This window comes from Meles meles, chromosome 2 (assembly GCF_922984935.1).
Source record: "Meles meles chromosome 2, mMelMel3.1 paternal haplotype, whole genome shotgun sequence".
In the NCBI taxonomy this organism is placed as follows: Eukaryota; Metazoa; Chordata; class Mammalia; order Carnivora; family Mustelidae; genus Meles; species Meles meles.
In genome coordinates, this window is record NC_060067.1 from 170999098 (window position 1) to 171024521 (window position 25424).

Consider the following 25424-nt stretch of genomic DNA (forward strand, 5'->3'; position numbering starts at 1 on the left):
AAGTGCTGTGAGTCTTGCAGTAAAGTATAAATAATACATAAATGATTAAATGTAACAGTAAATATTAAGACACTCATCTCTAACAGTGACATAAACACACTATAGAATGTATATAATCACTGCCCATAGGTTGACAAATACACCAAAAATAAACATGAGTCTCTTTTATTAATTTTAGCAATATAATTGCTAAATTTTCGTCAACTTTGAGATCTAAGTGATAACACCTGCTCAGAAGTCCCCCACATACATTAAAGCCACACATGCTTTGGTAGTTTCCCTTTTCTCACTTTGAGATGACTCTTGTCATGGTAGTTAATTCTTCCTTTAAGCTCTGAGTTGATACAATTCAGGATATTTGATAGTCCTACGGGCCTGAAAGTTTGAGGCTACGGACTTTTTTTGCTGATTTCATCTTCAAGACTCTAATTCGTCAAGAATGCCTAGGGGTAATTTATCAGGTACATAAAGACTTATTTGAATATGTTTTTAAAAAATCTCTATTCTTGCCTTCAATTTAAACAAAATTTTGTGTGGGCCTATTATGTCTAATTAGGGAGGAACATAAAATTGAGCCTATGGTTTATAAATTAGATAAAGCAGCAGATCTAGAGAAGTTGGTAGCAATTTTCAGCTACCACATATTTCTTCTTATCTTATCAATTCATAGTATCCTTAATGTCTTCAAGTCACTATCTTAGATTTAGAAATGGGTAACAGTTTCAAAATTAAAATAGATGATTTCCCCTCCACTGCTAAACATATAGTGAATATGGTATGCTCAGTTAATGCTCACTGAAGGGAAGGACAATTAAAAAATAAATTATATTTTTGTCTACTCTTTATTTAATGGTCATGTTAAGAAAGTAATATCTTTCTATCACTTTAGAAACATTTGTTAAGACAGTGTTATTTTTAATTGTATTAGTACTTCCATCCGCCTGGATTTTGTTTATAATCAGGCCATTTCTTATCACGATAATCCATTCCTAGAAATTAGAATGCCTTAACAGCCTTCTGTTACTTTCTCAGATTTTTATGCTCACTTATAAATACAGCATACAAACCTATCTAACAGAGTATTACCAGAAAATAGAAAAATAATGAAGAGAGACATCACATAACTGTCGATATATAATTGTTAGGAAACATGTATAGACCCCCTACAACAGTCAAAAGTCATATACTTGCCATAATTAGGTTCAGGTCTCTTGTTTCTCAAATAAACTAATATCCCTTTCTCTTTTTCAATTTAAGTGTAATGTGAAGAGTCCAAGTATAATTGAAGATAACATTAAATAAACTTCGTAAGTTTTTATATTCATAGATAAAACATGTAAGTTGGATTGGATTGATAAAAGGCTATCATAATCAATACATTCATTCTTCCCAAGAACATAATCAATGATTTAAATGGATGTCATTACATTTGTACAGTCCTTCATTTTATAAAATGGAAGCTAAATATTAATACTTCTGTGATTTGGGGGAGTGGGGAAGGGCAGAAATTAGCTGTGTCAGTAGCAGATTATTTTGTTTTTTGGGTTTCTGAGAAATGAACAGTTCTTACTACAATACTTTAGAATAAAACTATTGTGCTTAAACTGGGCAATAAGACATTTTCAAAATTTTCAATAAAAGGAACATACACCAATTATCATTTAAATATGCTTTATAGATAAAGTAAAAAATTGGATGACAGATACATTGAGAAGCGCCTTCTTCATATAAAAACTTCATGATATAAAATATTAAAATCATTATAGTTACAAAGAATAAGCTCTGAAACTGCTTTCTAAATGTAATGAAACTGGGTTGTACAACTACCAAAATAAGCTGCTTTTTTGACAATTGGGGATTACAGAAAAAGAGATTATCATTATTGAATGGAAACCCTTTTAACTTATAAAAAGGGAAAATAAAAAGCACACTAAAATAATTTTCAAAGACTCTGATACCCCATTTCTTCTGTTTAAGAACATCCTTCATCTACTTCAGGGTATCACTCCGGCTTGACTTTGAAGAAGTATAATGCTACATCAACTTGACGAGAATCCCTTCATAATACAAGGTAAGAAGTCAAAGTTTCCTTCCATAGTTTCATGAATAGACAACAAAAAGCATTTTGTCTTAATGTTATTCTGTAATTAGCAAAAAGCAAGACAACAAGCACTTTGCTCTCATTTTTGGATCATGGTCGTTCTTTCTTGCAGGGCTGTAAACTAGCTAGGTTTACACAAGCTGTGGGTGCGGATGCTTTTTCAGATAATCTCACGTGTTTCAACTGGGTTGGATAAGTGTAACATTCCTAAGTCTGAGATCTAGACAACTGGAAACTGAGTGCAGAGAGTTAAGATAATTTTAAACGTTTAGATTTTTGTTTTAAGACACTTCTCATACTGGGATTGAGACTTTCAAATTTTTAATATGGTATTGAAAACATGAATGCTTGTGCAAGAGACACTAAAAAATATTTATCATTAGCTAACAAAAATAAAGTTGTTATGAAAAGGAGATGTGAATAAAGTAGCTAATAAAATGATTTTTTTCTTCAGCTTAACTCATCTTTTGCTGAACAATCACTTACTGCTGATCTATCTGCACAGTGTGGATTTTCTTTTTTTTTTTTTTTAAAAGATTTTATTTATTATTAATTTTGACAGAGAGAGATCACAAGTAGGCAGAGAGGCAGGCAGAGAGAGTGAGAGGGAAGCAGGCTCCCTTCAGTGCAGAGAGCCCGACGTGGGACTCGATCCCAGGACCCTGAGATCATGACCTGAGCCGAAGGCAGCGGCTTAAACCACTGAGCCACCCAGGCGCCCCAGTGTGGATTTTCTAATGAGATAGAAAGGCCAGTTTTTTTGACTGGAGAACATCAAGCTCAATTTTATACAACTGAGTTTCTACTATATAAATAAAACAATAAAACCTCAACAAATTATCCTATTATAATCTAATCATCTCACATTCCACCAGGCCAATTTTACCAGGCTAGGGCTATCAAACAAATAAATTCAATCTTAATTTTGGAACAAGGGTCTTTTATTTAGGGACTTCTTTTTCTTGGTTATTATCAAATAATTAGACAAATGATAAAAAGATACGATTGAATTTTTGAAGCTCTTTTAAGATATATACAGTTGTATTATTTATTCTTTTTCTACGTGGTCAACTATGGTATTTGTTGGATTTTTTAATTACGAACTTTGTAAATACACATTGCAGAACATAAATGTTATTCTTTTATTCTTAGTTATTTACTTTGTATTTTCTTACCCTGGTTAGAAGGAAAAGAGAAAATAAGCTTTTTGCTGATAAGAGTCCAACACTGCCAGGATGGGTTACCCCCACATAATGCAGTAACACTGTACTTACTCCACTGCTGAGGCCAGGGCTAGCTCCACTGTCCGAGCGAACTGTGGCTTCATGAAGCTACCATATATGAGGAGTTTGTAAAAATACAGCACAGTACGGCTCATATCTAGATAAAGCACCCAATGGCTTTCAACTTCCAGACAGACCATGCATGCATCATCACAAACCTCCTGAGAAATGATTAATCCCTACTGGAAAAATAGCAATTCATACATCCTGTCCAAAGCTGGGCAAGGAAAACAGGGCTGTCACTGCTACAACTAAGTTTTATTCCTGCTTTTTAAAAAAGCACCAGAATGTTTAGACATATAAGTTCTTTTATGTAATGAAAGTAACATACTAAATCATAAAGGTAAAGGAGAGTGAAAGTTATGAATGTAAACACCAAATAATAGCATGCAACAGATGCCATAGAAAACTTAGAAGTAAAACTCGCTTCCAAAAGCCTGGCACCTTTTCTTCCCATTTGGAGAAATATATCTGAGTAGGTCGGTAGGTAGAAAACCAGGACTGGGGCAGTAAACAGAGAATTAAAATTAAAACCTCTCATCTCATAGGATATAATCCATTTAATGAATAGTTCTTTTATTTTCATCTATCTTATTCTGTAGGTAGTATAATTCCCAAATAATTTTAATGTTACGAAGGTTAGTGTTCATGTCTTTCTTTAAAATAGCTAAATCCTTATGCTATTTGTGAAATATGGGGGCAGGGGTAGAATCATCTTAGAAGATTTTAATCTTTTATTGTTAAAACTATGTTGATGAAGTGCGCTTAGCCTCCTGAAACCCCACAATGCATTCTACTCATGCGGTTCTCTCCATTATTACAAATTCTTCCTGCTTTACTGTCTTATCAGGCAGAAGCATTCACACCGCGCTCAGACTTTTGTACTTAATGTAAAAAATCAGCACAATGCATGGAGTCATTTTTGTGTATACTCTTAATACCTTTCTTCAAGTACAGTTTCTGAGGACAAATGAAAACACTACCAATTTTTAGGTCAATTTTCTTATTTAAAAAAAAAAAAGGATTTCTAAAGCCAAACACCTGAATATAGTTTCTGAAAATTCTTAATTACATGTAGCTTGATTTAGTGTTAGTTGTTTGTATTTAATATACAGGACTAAATGAAACCTGAACTTCCAAATAGCAAGTACATGAAATGAAATCTTATTAGAGGGCCTATCTAAAACCAAAACCAATTAACCAACCAACCAACCTAATTTCAATAATTTTTTGCTTAAAAAAATTGGCTATGATGCAAGAAAAAGGTTAGAGGGGAGCATAAATATAATTTGGGACCAAATTCTTAAGTCACTATGGAAGTCAGGCATAGGCATTTCATTTTCAAATGAATGACATTTCACATTTATATAGCACCTTATACAAAGTGCTTTCCAATCATTATTACTTGACAGCCATTCATCAATGTAAATAAACATGGTTTACAATCTGTCAACAAATCTAAGAACTCTGAGGCAACCAAATACCCAAGAGAAAATCTTGGACTAGTACATAGAATTAAGAAAAAAAATGTTAAGAGACCTGTCATAATATCACATAAAAGAAGTCACTTACTGATCTTAACGACTGACAGTAGCATGTTAGGTTAGTAATTACTGAGAAAATGAAGGGTTTATATTAAAGAGTAAGTAAACTGAAGTGCAAGTCAACAAGGAAATTGTCCAAAAGGTAAGGCTACCTATTACTTTTAAGTACATGAGAAATAAATCTTTCAGATGCGGAGGGCAACTGAAACTATAAATGTCAGCCACATTGCTAGAATTTGATGTTCAGTTACTAGGATATTCCAGAACAAGAAAAAAATTAATGCACTGCCTGATTTTTTTTCTTCTGTAATTTCCCCCCAAATAACCTAACCACTGCATTTATCTTCTGTCAGCAAACAAGATAGCAAGAAATAATGGAATTTTATGTACGTTTTAAAAATAGTTTCCAAATCTTCAGACAAATTTAATTTCCTATAAAACAATGTGGAAAACTCATTTTTTCCCTCTAAATAAATCTATCAGGTGCCACAGGTAACATCTGATTAGCACCTCTGCCAATGTATTTATGTCTTTGCAAAAAGTGCACTTGCCAACCATTTTATATAGTAAATATGCAAGTTATTTGAAGTGCATTTGGAAAACAATTGAAAACACAGATTAATACATCATAAAAAGATTAATTCCCTTTAAACAAAGACATTCTTATAAAGCATGGTAACACAGAGGCACAATAAAGAATATAAACTGTATATCAATTATTGGCAGAAAATCTAATTCATTACAAAGCCTACACAATTGGGGAAAGGACGTTTTCATACAAAGAAAAGTACTACACTATTATACAACACTTTTAATTGGGCATTTAAAAATTTTTGGCACATTAAAAGGAACTGAAAGGACTACAAAATAAAGAACCAAGAAACTAAAATACAGACACAGGAGAAAGTCCTCAAATGAGAAACAACTAAATATCAACATAAAAGAGACAAAAAATAAGCTGGCTGAATTTCCTGAAATGTCATCTTATGTAACAGAAGTATGCTTTGAATGCAGGGCGGTTTTGTTTTTTTTTTTATTCTTTTATTCTGATGGCAAGACTTGTCTACCTTGCTGTGGCTGGTTGAACATGGCCCGGATAAGATCTTCTTGTGCTGGTTGCTTGTCTTTGCCGAGCCAGAAATGACTGCCCTGAACCTGTACTAGCAAGTCTATCTTCAGCCGCCTTTTTATGCAGGGTCATTCCCTACACAACATAGGAAAAAAAAAAGTAATCAACAAAAAAAAGTGCAACATACTCTCAGCCAAAAAAAAAAAAAAACAAAAAAAACCAAAAAAACCCACATCATGCAGAATTTGTCTCAATTAGGAATGTTAATTCTGTTCATTATAGATTAAAAATCTTACAGAGACATTTTAGTTCCAACAATTAGGGTACAAATCTTCTCTTGGAAAAATTAAGGTTTAATTTTCTGAATTTACAATAACCAAAACCCAGATAATAGAGACACAATTTGAGTATATTGCCCATATTCAATCACACTTCCTTTTCAAATCAAATGTAGAAAGTGATTTCCCAGGAACAAACAGGACAACTGATTGGTAGCAGCTGATTCACATGGGGTTGTGGAAATCACACACCTTATTTTGAATGGAAAACACAAATGCACATGTTTCTTAAGGAGGAAAGCCACAGCTAGATATAATACATACCACCAGGGTGTTTTTCTTCACTTCAGGCAGGCTTATATTCCCAAACAAATTAAGAAAAATTTCTGACAGCCCACAACAGAGGGCCCAAGAGAGCAGGGGGTCTTTTTTGAAGACTGGAGGATGGCCTACTAGCTTAGAAGGGAGAGGATATACACTTGCTGGGCCCAGAGCACCTTAACAGGAGGGAGGAAACCTTTGGGAGTGTGCCTTTTAAAATTGTTCATCTGTGAGGAGATCAGGGAAAAAGTGGTCTGGATACTAATTTAATAAGCCAGTAAAGAACCCTGACCAGGGAACCGCTAAGAATGGAGAGCGACTATTTATTCTCACCAGTCATTGGCTACAAGTAAACTGATAGGAGGAAGTGGACACTGCAACAAGGGAGAAAGGAAGAAATAAGCAACTGAGAGCCAAAAGGATAGTAGGACCTAAGCCAAGCCAAGCTATGTGAAAAGTCCTAGGGCTTTCCTAGAGTGAACTGGACAGATTAGCACAGAAGACAGAAAACTAAACATCAATCTTCATATCACTTGTTAGCTTCTAGAGAAAACACTAGTCATGGCTTTGAACCTTTTACAGAATTTCGGTCCATCACATATACCTAAATAAACAACATTTTTCCATTTTCCCAATGAGAAAATCCAGAACATGTTTTTTTACTCAATTTAAAATCAAAGCATTTAAGAATCTGAAGAAAATGACAAACATCTGTTGGTAATCCTTAAATTTATTAAAGTGGCTACATATATTACCAATTCTATTTTATTTAAAATATATTATCTTTTTTTACTTTCACATTCCAAGCAACTTATTTCAATTCTTCACACACCTTTAAGACCTCGGTAGCCATGACTGGGCCATTCTCTGAGATACTTAATGCCTTTTCCAGGTGCTCGTCACCTCCTTTCCATTCAGTAGCCTGTGATGCAGAACTTTCTCAATATATGTATGTATGAAGCTGCTACTGGCTATCTTTCTGGAACATAACCTGTGTGAGGCTATTAGGAGTTTTACTCCTTTAGTCCCTGAGAGCTGAAGAGTAGGGCTATGTTTTAATACCATGTCATAGAATAAGTAAATTTGCTCTATAACCACAATATGTGAAGTCATACAAATCAATCAAAACTATGAAATGACCAATAAGGATCGAGGGCAGAGTTCCAAGGTCACTAACACTAACCTTTGAAGAGGACAAAGAGGAAAAAGAAAAGGTGGAGTCAGAACTAGTTTTCAGAGAACTTCCTTACATAGTTTTCCCTTATTCTGTAATTTTTCATTTTCAAGAAATCTGTATTTGTTAATCAAAATAGTATTCTAAGCCCAATTTGATTTCCTTTGTTTTTTTAGGATTGTAATAAAATTTGAAATATTTTTGCCTTGTGGTTAAAACAACATAAATGTGGACATGTCATGAAATTGGGTGAATTTATGACAAAGATAAAATCCCATTATTAGGAGATCTGGGACATTATCCTTTAAGACACAGTATCAGTTACAACTGTAAAACAGAAACAACCACAACATAACAATAGGGAAGGGAGAGATGATGAAAAAAAAAAATCTGGCTCAATTTCTTGTCTTAGGCAACTAACATTTTGACAAGGCAGAAGCGGTTTTACTGGGAAGAAAAACAATGCAAAAAGACAAGTCTAGGCCAAAAATATTGAAAAAAGTACAGCACTCTTCAAAATTCACAGGTATTCACATCCAGAAAAATCTTACTGAAGCCCAGAATGTTGATAAGCATTTATTTTTCCCTTGTAATATTTTTAACACTGTTTTGTGTTGGAAAATTCAATTTCAAAACCTTTAGTTGTTCGGGTTTTAACACCATGAATATTTTGCAAACCCTATGAGATAAACCATCCTCTTGTAAGTTCCACTCCTGTGAAGACAATGGAATAGTCCCATAAAACAAATGCTACTGCATCTGTGTTTCAATATTATTAAAGTCCCCTTCTCCTAGAATAAAATGGTTCTCAGGGCTAGAAATCAAACTGTCATTTATCTTTCTATCCTTTAGGAATAATAATGTGTTCAAAACATCCTAACCCTAACCCTATTATGGTGGTTCTCATTTCTCCTTTTCAATCCTAAGATCAGCATTAGGTTTGGTTAGTGTGTGTTAGGACAGCAATTATTTTCAAATTTATTTGGTAGAACTACTTCTATAATACAGTAGTATAATACAGGTAGTATAATAAATATTACATATTCAATGAACTTTGCAATGTGTTTTGAAGTATTTTCTTACCATATTGTACCAGGCACTAACAATGTATTTCTCCTCCATTTCTCTTTGACTCTTTGTTTTCTCATATTCTTTCTAAAAAACAAGCACATGTAAACATGTAAAGAAGAAAAACAATATCAATAAAATACAATTAGTTATATAAAATTCATGGACACAGTTGTATATAGCAAGGCTCCTAGAAAATAAAGCATCAAAAACCAAGTATCCTGGGGTGCCTGGGTGGCTCAGTCGTTAAGCATCTGCCTTTGGCTCAGGTCATGATCCCAGGGTCCTGGGATCAAGCCCTGCATCGGGCTCCTTGCTCAGTGGAGAGTATTCTTCTCCCTCTCTCTCTGCCTGCCTCTCTGCCTACCTTGTGATCTCTCTCTCTCTCTCTGTGTCAAATAAATAAATAAATAAAATCTTTTTTTTTTTTTTTTTAAAGATGTTATTTATTTATTTATTTGACGAGAGAGAGAGAGAGAGAGAGAGGGAGAGAGAGAGACAGCAAGAGAGGGAACACAAGCAGGGGAAGTTGGGGAGGGGGAAGCAGGCTTCCCGCTGAGCAGGGAGTCTGATGCGGAGATTGATCCCAGGATCCTGGGACCATGACCTGAGCCGAAGGCAGATGCTTAACGACTGAGCCACCCAGGCGCCCCATAAATAATAGCTTTAAAAACAAAACAAAACAAAAAACAAAAAAAACCCACCAAATATCTTATCATATAGTATAGTACAGCAAACTACCTCTAAAGAATGGAAGAGACGGTCTCGTTCCTGAAGCTGATTTTTAAGAGCTTGTATTTCTGGTGCTGCTCCTTGATTCTGCTTAGGGTCTAGAGTACGGATAACCTGGAAAAAGAAACAAAGACAAAATTTTTTTAAAGATTTATTTATTTGAGAGAGAGTAAGAGAACACGAGAAGAGGGAGGGTTGTAGGGAGAAGCAGACTCCCCATTGAGCAGGGAGCCCGACGTGGGGCTTGATCTTGGGACTCTGGGACATTACCTGAGACAAAGGCAGAGGCTTAACTGACTGAGGCACCCAAGTGCCCCCAAAGAAAAAATCTTATTGTATGGCTCAGCTAACCTCTGCCTCTGAGCAGCCCAATACTTAGGGGGATGGGTCCTGAGGGTTAAAAAGCCTGTCATTGTGACTCTACCACCTCCTCTGTCAGCGGCTTGGTTTAGGCCATGGGCATGTTATGCAATCAATTCTAGTGGGCCAACTAGCAGTCTTCTGGGAAAGGTCTTTTTGCTTTTTGGCTCAATACTTTTACTATAAAAACTGATCAAACCTATAGAAAACTGAAAGAGGGAAACAGAAACTCATTTCCTTTAATCCCCATTCAGCAATTGCTGCACTGCCACATTTTCTCTACACCTACACACATGCACGTGCACACACACACACACACTGTGTGAGCCTACTGTAAAGCAATCTGCAGACCTGGGAACATGTAACCTCCTAAGTACTTCAACATGCATCTTCTTAGACTAAGGACATTCTCTTACACAAGCACAATACTAACATCTCTGTAAGAAAACTAACAATTCTGTAAGTCATCACTGTTCAATCCAAATCCACATTTCCACAGGTGTCTCCAAATGTTTTTGATAAGTCACTGCTCCTTCCAGCCCCAATTTGGGCCCCAAAGATAAATGCATTACAGACACTCACACTTTTGGCTTTCTCTAAGTATTTTTTATACCGTTCCTCCATTTGCTTCATTTCCTCTTCTTTCTTTCGTAAAGCTTCTTGTAATTCTTCAATTTTTAAGGCTATACATGAGAGAGTGAAAAAAGAAAAAAAAATTTTTTTAGATTGTAACAACCTGAAAAATATTTCAAATAAGTAGTAGCTTTGAGAGACTGTTTGGTCTATTCCTACATATAAATTTTTTTTAAAGGATTTTATTTTTTTGAGAGAGAGAGAGACTAATAGAGCAAGAGAAGGAGGAGAGTCAGAGAGAGAAGCAGACTCCCTGCTAAGCTGGGAGCCCGATGTGGGATTCAATCCTGGGACTCAAGGACCATGACCTGAGCTAAAGGCCACCCGGGAGCCCCATCCTATATATAATTTTATTTTAAAAATTCATAATTTTTGTTTTTATAAAACAACTTTAAAAAAATTTTTTTTAAAAATTTATTTTTTCAGCATAACAGTATTCATTGTTTTTGCACAACACTCAGTGCTCCATGCAATACGTGCCCTCCCTATTACCCACCACCTGGTTCCCCCAACCTCCCACCCCCCGCCCCTTCAAAACCCTCAGGTTGTTTTTCAGAGTCCATAGTCTCTTATGGTTCGCCTCCCATTCCAATTTCCCTCAACTTCCTTCTCCTCTCCATCTCCCAATGTCCTCCATGTCATTTGTTATGCTCCACAAATGAGTGAACCATATGATACTTTCGACTCTCTCTGCTTGACTTATTTCACTCAGCATAATCACTTCCAGTCCTGTCCATGTTGCTACAAAAGTTGGGTTTTCATCCTTTCTTTTTTTTTTTTTTATAAACATATAATGTATTTTTATCCCCAGGGGTACAGGTCTGTGAATCACCAGGTTTATACACTTCACAGCACTCACGATAGCACACACCCTCCCCAATGTCCATAACCCCCTCCCCCCTCCCAACTCCACCTCCCCCCAGCAACCCCCAGTTTGTTTTGTGAGATTGAGTCATTTATGGTTTGTCTCTCTCCCAATCCCATCTTGTTATAACTTTTTTAAATAAAGCAACTGTTTTTCTAAAACAGTTTTAACCAAAAGCTTTTCTTATAAATAAACAAAAACTTCAGTTTGGAAAAGCATAAGTTAAAAAGTATCCATCAATGAAAAAAAAGTATCCATTGATGGATGAGTGCATAAACAAAATGTGGTCAATATGTGTAACTGAGTATTACTCAGCCTCGATTCTGATACACGTGTCAACATGGAGACAATATAAGTGAAAATGAAAAACGTTCTGCTAGGTGAAGTAGGCCAGACATGAAAGGACAAATGTATGAATCTACTTAGATGAGTTTACTTAGAACAGTTCTCAGAGAAGGAAAGTAGAACAGTGGCTCCCAGGGGCTGGCAGGACAGGAGAGAATGGAAGGTTACTGTTCAATGGGCACAGAATTTCAGTTTAGAATGATGAAAAAGTTCTGGAAATGGATAGCGGTTGCACAACAATGTGAATGTCTAAGTGCCACTCAACTATATACTTAAAAAATAGTTAAAATGGTCATTTAAAAAAATGATTTTATTTATTTACTTGAGAGAGAGTGAGAGCATGACAGAGAGAGGGGAGCCCGGAGGGAGAGGAAAAGGGACAAGCAGACTCCCCACTGAGCATGGGGCCTGCTGCAGGCCTGATCCCAGGAACCCAAGCTGAAGTCAGATCATCAACCAACCGAGCCACCCAGGTGCCCCTAAAAAAGGTCATTTTTATGTGATATATCTTTCACCACAGTTAGAAAAGGTATGTGTGTGACCAGTTAGAATGGCCAAAATTAGCAAGACAGGAAACAACGTGTGTTGGAGAGGATGTGGAGAAAGGGGAACCCTCTTACACTGTTGGTGGGAATGCAAGTTAGTGCAGCCACTTTGGAGAACAGTGTGGAGATTCCTCAAGAAATTAAGAATAGAGCTTCCCTATGACCTTGCAATTGCACTGCTGGGTATTTACCCCAAAGATACAGATGTAGTGAAAAGAAGAGCCATCTGTACCCCAATGTTTATTGCAGCAATGGCCACGGTCGCCAAACTGTGGAAAGAACCAAGATGCCCTTCAACGGATGAATGGATAAGGAAGATGTGGTCCATATACACAATGGAGTATTATGCCTCCATCAGAAAGGATGAATACCCAACTTTTGTAGCAACATGGACGGGACTGGAAGAGATTATTCTGAGCGAAGTAAGTCAAGCAGAGAGAGTCAAGTATCATATGGTCTCACTTATTTGTGGAGCATAACAAAGAACACAGAGGACATGGGGAGATGGAGAGGAGAGGGAGTTGAGGGAAACTGGAAGGGGAGATGAACCATGAGAGACTATGGACTCTGAAAAACAACCAGAGGGTTTTGAAGGGGCGGGGGGGCGGGGAGGGGGGAGGTTGAGGAACCAGGTGGTGGGTAATAGGGAGGGCACGTACTGCATGGAGCATTGGGTGTTATGCAAAAACAATGAACACTGTTATGCTGAAAAAAAAAAAAAGTATGTGTGTGTGGGGGGGAAGGTCTGTGTCCTTTATTAAAAGCATTAATAAAGTCAGGCTACTTACAGGTATAAATATCAAAAGCAGTAAAACATCTAACTTTCATGCAACTATACTATGGAAATAGCTAATTACATAAAATATTCATTACCATCTACAGTTAAGGAAAAACTCAAAACTAGAATTAGAAGTATTATAAAGATGATTATATACTCACTCTGTAAATAAGATAAATTCTTCAATTGCTAGAATATATAATAGGACCTATTTCTGAAGGGAACAATTTATACAAACTCATCACTGGGTATCTGGGTGGTTCAGTTGGTTAAGCATCCAACTCTTGGTTTTGGCTTAGATCATGATCTCAGGGTTGGGAGATCGAGCCCAGTGTGGCATCAGCTTGGGATTTTCTCTTCCGCTGCCCTTCCCCCCTGCACATGCACTTTCACTCTCAATAAATAAAATCTTAAAAAAATATAAAACTGTGGTAATTAGTAATATAATATGTTAACTATACTCTAATTAAAAACAACAACTATGCTAATTAGGGGAACTCACAGCTGTTATTAAATCGTGGTTCAAGATCTTCTATAATGGCTCTCTTCTTCTGCAATTCATTATTGGCTTCATGAAGCTTCTCCCTGTTACAAAATATATAACACATTGTCACCTACTACTGCTTTTGTTTTTTTTCTCACTTGAAATGAAAGATCTAAATTCTTTATTCTTGGGATACACTTGCATATCACACAACTGCTATGAAACAAAAGAGGACAAAAAACCTAATCCAACATGAATTTAATATGTATTTTAAAAATAGGTTAAAAAAAAGAGACAAAAATTTCAGACTTTGAAATAGTTATAATTTCTTTTACATAAATATGCATAAGAGGGTACAGAGAACTTGATCTTTCTTTCTAGCAAGACGATATTATAAAAACTAATTTAAAACTTTACAGAGGTTTTTTTGTTTTTTTGTTTTTGTTTTTTTAAAGATTTATTTTTTTGACAGATAGAGATTACAAGTAGGCAGAGAGGCAGGCAGAGAGAGAGAGAGAGGAGGAAGCAGGCTCCCAGCCAAGCAGAGAGCCCTATGCGGGGCTCGATCCCAGGACCCTGGGATCATGACCTGAGCCGAATGCAGAGGCTTTAACCCGCTGAGCCACCCAGGCGCCCCTACAGAGGTTTTATAGTACAAAAGTCTTATTGTAAAACGGTGTTAAAAATAAAAATAGAACGCTATCCCCCAATAAAAAAAAATTAATGATACATGCACCCACATGGATAGGTATCACAGAATTTTGAACATAGGAAGTCAAATACAAAAGGGTAATACTGTAGGATTCCTTTTACAAGAAGTTCAGAATGTGTCAAAACCAATGAAAGGTGGTTAAGAGAGCAGCATAGTGGCTAGTTTGGGGATGGAATCAGTCAATTAGAAGGGAGAATGAAGAATTTTGGGGAGTTTTCGGAAGTATTCTATATGTTGATCTGGGGTATTTCTGAATGTAGAAAAACATTAATCAAACTCAGGAACTTAGATTTTGTGTACTTTATGTAAGTTATATTCCAATCCAAAAGTAAAAAATGAACAGAAAGTTTCTTCCTATTAGTTATAATATGTGTAATTCTCTATTTAGTTTAGCACTTTGTATTAGGAGAGGAAAAAAGGCTGCATAAATTGGAAAATATAGAAAAAAACCAGAAGAAAACAGAGCACTTTTTAAAGTCTATTTCTGGTCTTTTCTATGAATAATACTCTAATAAGTCTATTTTTCAACAAATTTTTTGAGTGTATCTACATGTATCTAGATATAAAATGAGTATATAAAGCAGTTTAAAGAGTAATTAACTTTCAGCTCAGTAAACAGGTCATGAAACAAATTAACCCAGAAACTTAGGGAACCCAAACTCAGATGTTTAATCTTTTTCATGACTTTTCCTGATGAGCCTTCATGTGTATTCCTAACCCAATATGCTGATGAATTTTGCCAAATTTTCACTTTATACACACAGTATGTGTGTATAAACACACAAAACACAAAACACAAAATAGCATGTACTGTCCTGTGACTTCCATCTTTTACTTAACACCACGCTCTTGAGATTCACGTATGTTGACGGGTTAGCTTTGAGTTACACAGCTGACTGCAGCATTGTGTTCTGTTGTCTGAACATAACTCATTCTAGCTATTGTTTTACAAACTGGTGCTTTTTGTATTGGTTCTACTTTTGTTATTGCAAACAATATTCTTTCATACTTTCTTCTACATGTCTCCTGACATCATGGTTAACAGCATTTCTGGGAATCTAGGGTTTATGTAAAGACTGGAACTCATGGGTCACAGCATAGGTACATGTTCAGTTTGCTAAGCAAACTGACAGAAACTCAGTGGAGAATACACTGCTGAACATCTTTGGCAATACTTAGTATGTCTGATTTTTAATTTCACCCAATTTGGTGTATGTAAAATACAGCATCTTTAAAACTATAGTTTTAAATTTGCATGAGAATGACCTTTTGAAATGTTGGACCCTCTTGTGGATTGAATTATAACTCCCCAAAAAGATATGGTGAAGTCCTAACCCCCAATACACAGGAATGTGAAAACACTATCTTTGCAGATATAATTAGTTAAGATGAGGTTGTGTTGGATCAGGGTGGGCCTTAAATCCAATGACTGGTGTCCCTATATGAAGGCCATGTGAAGACAAAACGTACGGAGAGGAGGATGCCATGTGAAGATGGGGAGATAAGAGACTGGAGTGATGTGTCTATAAGCCAGGGAACAGCAAGGATTACTAGCAGTCAGCCTGAAGACTCCCTTAGAACCTACAGAAGGAACCCATCCTGCTGACTTCCCTGATTTTAGACTTGTAGTATCAAGAACTGGAAGAAGAGAAATTTCTGCTTTCTTTTTAGCCATCCAGTTTGTGGTAATTTGTTATGGAAGCCACTGGAGACTAACAGGCTTCATCCTCAATAATAAATTCTTTTTGATGAAGATATTTACCGTGTAAATGAACACAGAACAATGGTCAGACTGTTGTATGAAACAACAGGTATTCCTTTTTTTTTTTTTTTTAAAGATTTTATTTATTTATTTGACAGACAGAGATCACAAGTAGGCAGAGAGGCAGGCAGAGAGAGAGAGAGGAAGGGAGCAAGCTCCCCGCTGCGCAGAGAGCCCGACGTGGGGCCCGATCCCAGGACCCCGAGATCACGACCTGAGCCGAAGGCAGCGGCTTAACCCACTGAGCCACCCAGACGCCCTTTTTTTTTTTTTTTTTTTTAACAACAGAGAAATGGTTAAGAAAAAAGGACAGAATTCAGTACTGAATTCTAACTCTAGGTAACCTCACAATGGCTAGAAGGCAACATTTTTTCTTCTATTAGTGCATTAAGAATCTGCCCCTTGTTATACTTGCCAGCAAGTGTCAGTTCCTGGGATTATCTCACTTTTCCCATATTACTCCCCCCCCCCCAAAGACAGCATGAGACAAACTGCCAGATTGTAGAAATTTTTTTCCAATCATAGTAGAACAAATCAAAATTATCTCTGTGATACCGAGGATGTCTGGTTTACCATAGTGGAACACTGTTAACACCCCCAACAGGCTAGCAATTTATGGCCACCATACATTCAATGTTTGTTAGGAGAGTGTTGCTAAAAACTGATAGGAAGGATTAAAATTGTTACTGGGTGTGAGGAAAATCACAAAACATTCCTAACGATGTCAACCTCAGCTAAAGATAAAGATGGTTGAAGATTTCTTCTTCATGAGAAAACAAATGTAATATTTTAAAATTTATTTCATTTTTTAGGTTGAAAAGTCACTTTCAAATATATTTGTAACTCAAGGAAATGTCTGAAAATCTGCTACTGATAAGTTCTGTAGTACTTTAAAACTTCACTTAAAAAGGAATATTCAGCTGCCTATACTCTAGAGCTGACAAACTACAGTCTCTGGGCCAAATTCAGCCAGCTGCCTGTTCTTGTATAAAGTTTTACTGGAACAGTCACAACATTAATCTATAGTCTATGGCTGCTTTCAAACTACAGAGCTACATGATTGTGACACAGACCATGGTTTACAAAGCCTAGGGTAACTGCTAGCTGGCCCTTTACAGAAAAGCGTTCCTGCTTCCTGATCTATAGTGTCTCAAACTCCTAGTTATAAATACTACCATAAACACATAAAACTGGAGTCTTAGGAGAAAACAGTTCTAAAGAAGTACTTATTTTGACTTAAGGACCCTGGGTGGAGATGACCCTTTAGACACTATAAATAAGTCTTTTATAATTTCCTGTATCTTCAGGGGCCACCTATGCTGTTGCCTAGATACTCTGTAACCACCTAACAAAATACTTCTATTTCACTGGAGGATAGGAGAATGAGACTCAACAGCTTTTATACTTACAGATGTTCTTCAAGCTTCTTTTTTAGAAGAACTGACTGAAAATGGAAAATAAAATAAATTTATTTAACAGTTTAACTAACAAATTATTTTTTAAAAATAAAGAGTACAGTAATAACTGACCCTGAATGAGTTCTCAGTAAGTTCTCTGGTCAAAGAGCTCAAAACAGACAATGTACCTAAGTCTATTTCTCTCATTCTCTCTCTCTCTCTTTTTAAGATTTTATTTATTCACTTGTCAGAGAGAGAGAGAGAGAGAGAGAAAACACAAGCAGGGAGAGCAGCAGGCAGAGGGAGAAGCAGACTCCTTGCTGAGCAGAGAGCCTGATGCTGGGCTCATCCCAAGACCTTGGGATCATGACCTGAGCTGAAGGCAGCCATTTAACCAACTGAGCCACCCAGGTGCCCCTATTTCTCCTTGATTGGAGAGAGAGCAGACCATGAGTGACAGCAATCAGTATAAAATACCTAGAAACTGCATATCTGAAGTCTCTACAGACAAGAAGAACTGGAAAGGAGTGCCTGGGTGGTGCAGTTGATTAAGCATCTGTGTTAGGCTCAGGTCATGACCGGGATCAAGCCCCGCGTCAGGCTCCTTGCTCAGTGGAGAGCCTGCTGCTCCCCCTACTTGTGCTGTTTCTATCTCTCTCTGTGTGTCCAAAAAAAAAAAAAAGTAATAAAAGGGCACTTATACACAGACCTAATATTCCTGGACCCAACAGGCAGGTAGAATTCTAATAATAGATTTTTTTTCCCTAATGTACTTTTTATTTATTTATTTTTTTAAAGATTTTAATTTATTTGACAGACAGAGATCACAAGTAGGCAGAGAGGCAGGCAGAGAGAGAGTGGAGGAAGCAGGCTTCCGGCTGAGCAGACAGCCCAATGTGGGGCTCGATCCCAGGACCCTGGGATCATGACCTGAGCTAAAGGTAGAGGCTTTAACCCAATGAGCCACCCAGGTGCCCCTCAACATACTTTTCATTGACTATATCATTCTCCTTGCATCATGGTAGAGACTGGGACCAACTGTCAAAAATACTGACTTACTCAGAGATTTCTAAATATGCACACAAGTAATTCATGTGATTATATGGGAATGTGAAGGACACTGTATGCACAGAATTTAATTTACTCAAGAATGAAGCTTTAGCTGGAGATTTTAAAAAAACTCTCCTGGTGGGGTGCCTGGATGGCTTAGTCACTCAAGCATCCGACTCTTGATTTGGGCTCTTTGCTCAGCTGGGAGTCTGCTTGAGGATTCTCTCTCTAAAATAAATATAATCTTTAAAAAATAATAAAAATAAAAAGTCTTCTGGGGTGGTGTGCCTGGGTGGCTCACTGGGTTGAGCCTCTGCCTTCGGCTCTGGTCGTGATCTTGGGGTCCTGGGATGGAGCCCTGCATTGGGCTTTCTGCTCAGTGGGGGGCCAGCTCCGCCCCACCCCCGCATGCCTGCCTCTCTGCCTGCTTGTGATCTATCAAGTAAATGAATGAAAAAAATCTTAAAAGAAAAGAAAAGTCTCTTGGGTGCTTGGGTGGCTCAGTCGGTTAAGCACCTGACTCTTAATTTTGGCTCAGGTCATGATCTCAGGATTGTGAGACTGAGCCCTGTGGCGGCTAGCACTGGGCGTGGAGCCTGCTTAATTCTTCCTCTCCCCCTATGTCACATATGTGCTCTTTCTCTCCCAACACACACACACACACACACACACACACACACACACACACACACAGTCACCTAAAAAAAAAAAAGGCATTCTATAAAGGACCACTAGGTTTTGTAACTAAACTTAAAACTTGTAAGGTACATATTACTAATGAGTTCTATGAAACATTTCATTTTGAGAGAAATTCAGCCAAACCCAATTAATGCAGGCTTATAAAACAAATTGTCCAATCAGTCAATAGCAGTAGTGATGGGGGAAAAACCTCCACAGTGAGTTTTGTGATTTGCAGTCACCTTATTTAAAAATGATTACTATAATTGTTTATTCAAGTCCATTTTAACCAGCTCTGGAATATATCAAATTTACTTCTTTGTTCAGTATGTAAACTACACCAAGATCAATAGACTACAAGGCTTCCATCAGTGCTTTCCCCCAATATAAAAGAAATATAAAAATTAACTCTTAATTTTCAGTTATCACTTTGTTCATTCTTTCGTACAGATGGTAAAATGAAAATACTTTTTAAGTACCTTAACTGTAATTTGCATTTATGTTCTGACTGGGCCCTAGCAAAATTAGTTTTAACTGAGATAATACACAATAATCGTTCTCATGAATGGTTAATACAGTAAGCACCGCAGTCTCATGTTAATCTCACCACTGTGAGCAGTATCAGCCCATCTGACAGGTGAGGAAGGTGAGACTGGGGAGACATTCAGTAGCTTTCAAGTGGCAGACCCAAAATTAAAATCCTAGGTCTGGAAAAAACAAAAGAAAACAAAAAAACAATACACCCCAAAACAAACCCGGACCTGCCAGACTCCAAAGTGTGTGCATGGTCGTGAAGACCATGCTTCCTACACTCCACCACCTCTCCACTGAAGACTGTTACTATTAAAGGAGGTGGCAGGAGGAGGCCAGACTGCAATAGGAAGCTTCAAAATAATTTATAAAAATGTACTAATTATAACAAGGAGGCAGAGCAGGAGTGGGATGGGGGGAACAAATAAGAGCAGAGGTCTTTTTGGCTTGACTTGTTTTCAATATCCTTTAAATATCTTAAGTGTAAAGGACGTAAACTCTTGTACGGAAAATAACATTCATTTGCATAGAATTCCCATAATTAAAAAATTTCAACACCATCAACTATGATGGAAGAGAATGTATATAAATAAAAAATTTGCTCAATATATAGAAATGAATAGGAAGCCATACTTACAATAGCCTTTTGAGCAGAAACCATGCCAAGAGACAGAGAGGACATATTAGTATGAAGCAAACACAGCAGCCAAGAGAAGGAACGATTTAGTAATTCATGAACATAAGCAAATATTATGCATTTCTTTTAAAAAATGTACACTTTTCTTTCTTCTATGGTTTCCTCATCCTGTCTTGTTCTCTTGAGTTTTATACACTGTGGCTAGCTCATATTATCTATATGACTGGATTTAACAATGCTTTTCTGCTTCCATGCTAAAAATAAATGACATAAAAATAATAATAAAAATGTGTAAACCATCCTACTGACTTAAGGTCACATGAAAGGACTATGCTTCTGGTAACAGAAATGGGCAGAAATCATGCTGTTCTTCAGAGGGGACCAGTTCCATTTGGCCAGTTGTTCTACATACTACCTGATATTCCTGAGATGCAACACTACAGGTTAGTGGAAGAGAAGATGAAAACATCAAACATTTGCTGGATTTGAGTCATATCACAATAAGGTAAGTTCCTATCTGAATCTTTTCTATATATATAAAAGAACTCTAAGGGAATATCTAAGAAGTTAGAGTAACACCTCTCTAGCATCTAGGCAGTCAAATAAATTGACTAACTTAGGCAAATAGTACTTTCATGGCTGGCATCTCACTTCTGGAGTATGTTCTCTTTAAGTAATGGCACAGAGCATAGTTAATCAGATTTGATTACCACAGGGATACCTATGCAAAATTATTGTTTACAGAACAAACTCCTTCTGAATGTTCTAACACAAGTAAGAGAATCAAGCACATATGGCAGCTATCTCTGTAACACTCAGGTAGAGTGGACACTGATGTCCTGTCACTCTTACTTCCCATGTACCACATGCCCTTCCCCTTTCTCGTATTACAAATCAACAAAATGTCTCTCAAAGTTTTAGAGACCAAGTGATTTCACTGAAGAAATCACTTAGGTTCATCTCGAAAACAGTCTTAGTTAGCCTTCTAAGTATTTTAATACACTAATGTTGGCTTTGCTTCATCTCTTTCTTGCTTAGCATTCTGGATTAGAAAAACACTTAAAAAGTAAACCGTAACATTTCAAACTAGTTCTATTTTAATAAGGGAATAAAGTAGTTTAGATGTTGGTGACAATTTTAGGAACTAGGAATCAATTTGGGATCTAAGAAGGACTACCCACACATTAATGAAAGGATAAACCAAAACCAGAGATCTTAGAAAGAACATACTACCAATAGAAGATAGCTATAGGTTTATGAAACTCATAAAATCAGATCAATGACGAGCTATTTAGATCTAATATTCACGGGTTTTAAGTAATATGCTGGTTTAACACCCCTTCATTGGTTTCTTTCGTTTTCATACCCTCTTACATTACTAAGACTGGATAGAAATGACATACTTATAGTTTTGACAATTCTCCAAAAAGCAACTATGTAGAGGCTTATACAACTATGTAAAGGTTTATACTCAAAGGCCAGAGTTTATAGCAAATTACACTAGCAATAATAAAAGAACCAACTGTCTGAAGCAAAGATTGGTCACTAAAATTAAGTCCCCCCCCCCTTTACACTAATTTTGAACACTGTAGTTACGGTTCTACCGTATACTGCTTATTAAAAGGAAAGGATTTGCAAAATTTATTCACACTTTCATCAGAGACTACTATGTGCTACATAAGCATTGTGGTAATTTAGACAGCATGAGAAGATGAAAATCCATCTATTTCTGGCTCAACACATTTACTATATTCTAACAGTCAAGCAGGCAAGGCTATGCAGAGTATAAGGGAGTATTAAAATAAAAGAAGGTCTATGAACTTCTATTTGTGTGGGCTGGGCTGGGGTTGCAAGAGGGATTCAGAAATTCAGGGATGGTTATTTCTAAGGATAGCATTATTTTTAAAAATATCAATTACACATAAAAAATTTCTACTTGAACATGCCAAATTTCTAATAACACTGTTGTTGTTATTGGCCAGAGGGAAAAAACCCTGAACTCTGAATATTGAGATGAACACATTTATAACACAAAGCCTCAGGCGCCTAGCTGGCTCAGTCAGAAGAGCATGTGACTCTTGATCTCAGGATCGTGAGTGTGAGCCCCACAATGGGACTAAGGAACTTAAATGAATAAATAAAAACTTAAAGAAAAAATCCTAGTTTTCCCACTTCCTAAAACAAACAAAAAACTCCACAATGCCTCAGTCAATTCCTTAGCTAATAACTACAAATAAACTTCCAATTTCCAGCAGAGTGATTCCAATCAGTACAATGAAGTACTGTCTGGTCCTTTTCATAAGGAATGTTAGTAAAAGGAAAATACTGCTTCTTTTCTATAACCAATATAATGGTAAATTATTCTGACAGAGACAATCAAATGAAAAACAGAACTTACAGCTTTTCTTAACACTGTGAAACTATTGGTTGTTACATATTAAAACTTACATCTTCTGCTTTTGAGCCTTGATCCTGTAAAGATTTTTGCAATTCTTCAACTTGTGACTGTACTTCCAGAAGTCTTTGATTCACCAACCTAGAAATCAACTGTATATTAATTTTCCAAGTTCAGACTTACTTCTATCTCCTCCCTAGGTTGTCATATTGGTTAGAAAAGCAGTATAATTAACAAAACAAACCCTCATGTTAAGATAGTAGTGCAGCTCACTGTTTTGGTTATTTTTTTGTTTTACTTGAAATTTCTATGATGATGTCGAATACAGTAGTTTAGTGGACATATTTTGTTGCCCAAATGTGCTTATATACACCTAATTATCTGAAGTTCATGTAAATACGTTTATTGAAACTATGTGTCAGGCACTATGCTCAGCACTGTGCTAAAAGATCCCTATAGCGAAGGAATTCAGTAGGGAAGCAAAAATGTTAAAATACAAGATAAGTACTTCCACATAGCACACAGAGGTACCAAAAAGGAATAATGACTGCTTGAAGCAGAAAGAACTTTATCTAATTGTGTGGAGGAGTTAGGCTTGACTGAACTGAGACTAGAACAAGAAATGGGAACCAGATTTAAAACAGAGAATTCACCACGTCCTAATCACACAGAAAATGAGATGTTATTGTGACTTTAAGAATGGCATATCTAGAGCCTACTTAAAAAAAAAAATTGTTTAAAAAAGGTGACGCCTAGGGGCACCTGGGTGGCTCAGTGGTTTAAGCCGCTGCCTTTGGCTCAGGTCATGATCTCGGGGTCCTGGGATCGAGTCCCGCAACGGGCTCTCTGCTTGGCAGGGAGGCTGCTTTCCTCTCACTCTCTCTGCCTGCTTGTGATCTCTCTCTGTCAAATAAATAAATAAAATCTTAAAAAAAAAAAAAAAAAGGTGACGCCTAGCTGGCTCAGTCAGTAAAGCATGTGACTATTTCAGGGTTGTGAGTTCAAGCTCCATGTTGGCATGGAGCCTACTTAAAAATAAATAAATAAATAAATAAATAACATTCTTTAAGAACAACATGTCTAAAGACTAAATTATGAGGGAAAGAATGGCTAGAGATGAAACCAGAGAAGAGGAGAGGTTGGGTACAACCTTGCACGAATGCAGAAGTATTTAGAATTTATCTTAAAATCTGGCTGAAATGGAATAACCCACCCAGACTTTAAAACAATGCTGATTCTGGAGCTTAGAAATTCTCTGAGTCAATTATGATTGACTTGGTTCCCTAGATCTTGGGCAATCAACCTAAAGGACTGCAAGAAGGATGAAACTTAGACAACATTTTATACAGAGCACATTGGTAGGCAAGAAGAAGATGTTATTAAAAAGGTCAAAGTGAAGGCATAAAGACCAGGAGGAGGCTACCACAGTTATTACTAAGTATGCCTGAAAGAGGAGTTAACAAGGATGAAATCTATCTAAAGGGCAAAAGAATACAAGAAATAAAAACACTAAGGATTTTGGTTTGAACTACTGAAAAACATTTAACGAAGGGAATTCAGGAGAAACAGGTTGAGAAGGGAAGATAAACTTATTTTGTATTTGTTGAAAATGCACAGCCTAGAGATATCTGTCAGACAGCTAGATCTCTGCGTGTGAAGCACAGAGAGAAATCTGTGTTGAAAATATAGATGTGAGAGCCATTTGGAGTTAACTGAGCCATAAACAAAAATAATACTGACTAGAAAGATTGTGAAGAAGAGTGGAAAAGAGAACAAAGATGTCCATGGCAGGTCACCAATCACAGGGTAGAATGAGGAGCTTCACCCTTAAGAGAATTAGGAGAAACATAGAGTTGTGTTAACTGAAATTCAAAAGAAGTTTAGAAGGGGAAAATGTACGACAATGAATACAACAGACATGAGGTAAGATAAAGTCTTGAAAATGGGCAGAGGACATGAACAGACATTTCTGCAAAGAAGACATCCAGATGGCCAACAGACACATGAAAAAGTGCTCCACGTCACTCGGCATCAGGGAAATACAAATCAAAACCACAATGAGATATCACCTCACACCAGTCAGAATGGCTAAAATTAACAAGTCAGGAAATGACAGATGCTGGAGAGGATGTGGAGAAAGGGGAACCCTCCTCCACTGTTGGTGGGAATGCAAGCTGGTCCAACCACTCTGGAAAACAGCATGGAGGTTCCTCAAAATGTTGAAAATAGAACTACCCTATGACCCAGCAATTGCACTACTGGGTATTTACCCTAAAGATACAAACATAGTGATCCAAAGGGGCACGTGTACCCGAATGTTTATAGGAGCAATGTCTACAATAGCCAGACTATGGAAAGAACCTAGATGTCCATCAACAGATGAATGGATCAAGAAGATGTGGTATATATACACAATGGAATACTATGCAGCCATCAAAAGAAATGAAATCTTGCCATTTGCGACGACGTGGATGGAACTAGAGTGTATCATGCTTAGTGAAATAAGTCAATCGGAGAAAGACAACTATCATATGATCTCCCTGATATGAGGACATGGAGAAGCAACATGGGGGGGTAGGGGGATAGGAGAAGAATAAATGAAACAAGATGGGATTGGGAGGGAGACAAACCATAAATGACTCTTAATCTCACAAAACAAACTGGGGGTTGCTGGGGGGAGGT

General features: G+C 36.9%; 1 protein-coding gene across 4 annotated transcripts in view; it reads right to left on the reverse strand.

Moving 5' to 3' along the window:
* Window positions 1–2832: 2832 nt before the first annotated feature.
* HOOK3 (hook microtubule tethering protein 3) overlaps window positions 2833–25424 on the reverse strand; it is a 107491-nt gene continuing 84899 nt past the window's right edge. Inside the window, exons 16-23 of one of the 4 annotated variants that reach the window (XM_045997872.1) lie at window positions 22796–22883; window positions 20348–20353; window positions 17464–17498; window positions 13599–13681; window positions 10513–10613; window positions 9580–9684; window positions 8854–8925; window positions 2833–6132 (exon numbers count right to left, since the gene is read on the reverse strand). In XM_045997872.1, the coding sequence (XP_045853828.1) occupies window positions 5992–6132; window positions 8854–8925; window positions 9580–9684; window positions 10513–10613; window positions 13599–13681; window positions 17464–17498; window positions 20348–20353; window positions 22796–22883 (631 nt within the window). In that variant the 3' untranslated portion in view covers window positions 2833–5991. Of the gene's footprint in view, window positions 8485–8853; window positions 8926–9579; window positions 9685–10512; window positions 10614–13598; window positions 13682–17463; window positions 17499–20347; window positions 20354–22795; window positions 22884–25424 lie in introns of all 4 variants that reach the window. The other 3 variants (XM_045997875.1, XM_045997873.1, XM_045997874.1) reach the window with 3 other exon arrangements.